The sequence below is a fragment of the Monodelphis domestica genome, chromosome 3 (genome assembly GCF_027887165.1).
Source record: "Monodelphis domestica isolate mMonDom1 chromosome 3, mMonDom1.pri, whole genome shotgun sequence".
Classification (NCBI taxonomy): domain Eukaryota; kingdom Metazoa; phylum Chordata; class Mammalia; order Didelphimorphia; family Didelphidae; genus Monodelphis; species Monodelphis domestica.
In genome coordinates this window covers 7937527-7939421 of record NC_077229.1, presented here as the reverse complement: position 1 = coordinate 7939421, position 1895 = coordinate 7937527, and the positions used below count along the sequence as shown (strand labels likewise).

Below are 1895 nucleotides of genomic sequence, written 5' to 3'. Positions count from 1 at the left end.
AAGTTGTTTTCCTAAAAAATGACCTCTGGTTTTCCATATAAACTATCTTCAAAGGAGTTAGTGTGGAAAAGGTATTTTAGGTCAGAGGAAATATTAATTTTTAATATTTTCAGGTTTGATATAAAACAGTTGAAAATATTTCCACATTTCTGCTTTTGTGCCATTTTTAGAATTTACTAACATCATAATCTATAATTATTAATTCTAAGTTTCTATTTTAAACTAATCAATAACAAGATAACAACTCTTTATTTGGCCCAAAAAGAACATTATGGTTTTTTTAATATGCTTCCACATTATGTTTTATTTTATACATTTATAAACAGTATTCTGAGAGTGTCCATAGACTTTATCAAATAGCCAGAGGAGACCATGATATAAGTGATAATGATTCCTGTGTTACTTACCAACATTTTCTCAAGGTTTGCTATTGCTTTGTGTCCCCAAGGGCCACCAGGAAAGTGAAAACAATGATTGATATGCAACTAGTTTTCAGATAAGACATATAGGTTGCTTGAGATTTACAAGTTTTCTCTAATTATTCGTCCATAAGTCTTAGGATCTGACTGCATTTCTTGGCAACATAACCTAAGTCCTTGGTTAAGGGATCCTACAGAGAAGGTAGAGGTCTTCCAGATTCCCAAGCACACAAGGCCATGTTCAAACAATGCAATAAGATTTTCTACCAATTCCCACAATTGAATAAACTTTTCTCAGAGGACATAATTAGATTAGGTGTAGAACTGAATAGAAAAGGAAGTAAGTTAGCTAGAGAATTGAGTCACAAGATTCAGTCATTGTGGTTCATACAATAACTTAAGCACACACAAACATTTAAGCATTTGCTCTCCTAATCCCCTCAATTCCTCACACATAATGCTTTCCCCTCTTGCACTCTGACATTCCTTATACATTCTTGAGTGTTCCCATTTGGCCTCAGCAAGATCACATAGCATTTGGGAATAAAGATAAAGCACAGTAGACCAGCACTGGAGGCCAGGATGGAGAAGATCTCCACCACCACCATGGCTTTGCCCTTGGTGCTCTGGTAGGTGGGCAGGAAGGAGACCCACACACTGCAGAACACCAGCATGCTGAAGGTGATGAACTTGGCTTCATTGAAGGTGTCAGGCAGGCCCCTAGCCAAGAAAGCCACCATGAAGCTCCCCAAGGCTAGGAAGCCCATGTAGCCCAAGACACAGTAGAAACCAAGGACAGAGCCTTCATTGCATTCAATGATAATCTGATTGGATTGGGAGTATCTATCTGTGTCTGGGAAGGGGGGAGAGATTCCCAGCCAGATGCCACATAGAATTACTTGAATGCCAGAACAAAGGACTACAATACAGTTTGACACTCCAGGTTGCAGCCATCTCTTACTCCTCCTCCCTGGTTTTGTAACCCTGAAGGCCAGAACAACCAGAATGGTTTTTGCTAAAATGGAAGAAACAGCCACAGTGAAGACAAGCCCAAAGGTTGTTTGTCGGAGGAGGCAGGTGGCTGCAGTGGGATAACCAATGAAGAGCAGGGAGCAAAGGAAACACAAGGTGAGGGAGATGAGGAGAGTATAGCTGAGGGTCCTGTTATTGGCTTTAACTATGGGGCTGTTTCGGAATTTCACAAACACCCCGAGAATCAGAGCTGTCAGCACAGAGAAGAAAAGAGCCACACAGGCCAGAGTCATTCCCAGAGGTTCTTTGATATCCAGGAAGGTAATGGCTTTGGGGAGGCAGCGATCCCTCTCCTTATTGGGATATTCATCTTCAGGACACTTCATACAGTGCTTCATATCTGTAGAGGACAAGAAGCGTCTCAATGTTTAATATGTTTAAACATCTCCTTAGATGCAGTAAACAGACATAATAGCTCTGGTCAGTTCTTTTGACTACAGAAGA

At 40.5% G+C, this 1895-nt stretch overlaps 1 protein-coding gene across 1 annotated transcript in view; it reads right to left on the bottom strand.

The window, feature by feature from the left end:
• Positions 1-859: 859 nt before the first annotated feature.
• The window catches only part of VN2R527 (vomeronasal 2 receptor 527), a 23804-nt gene continuing 22768 nt past the window's right edge, over positions 860-1895 (bottom strand). Inside the window, exon 6 of the mRNA NM_001099526.1 lies at positions 860-1791. Coding sequence (NP_001092996.1) covers positions 860-1791 — 932 coding nt within the window. The remainder of the gene's footprint in view (positions 1792-1895) is intronic.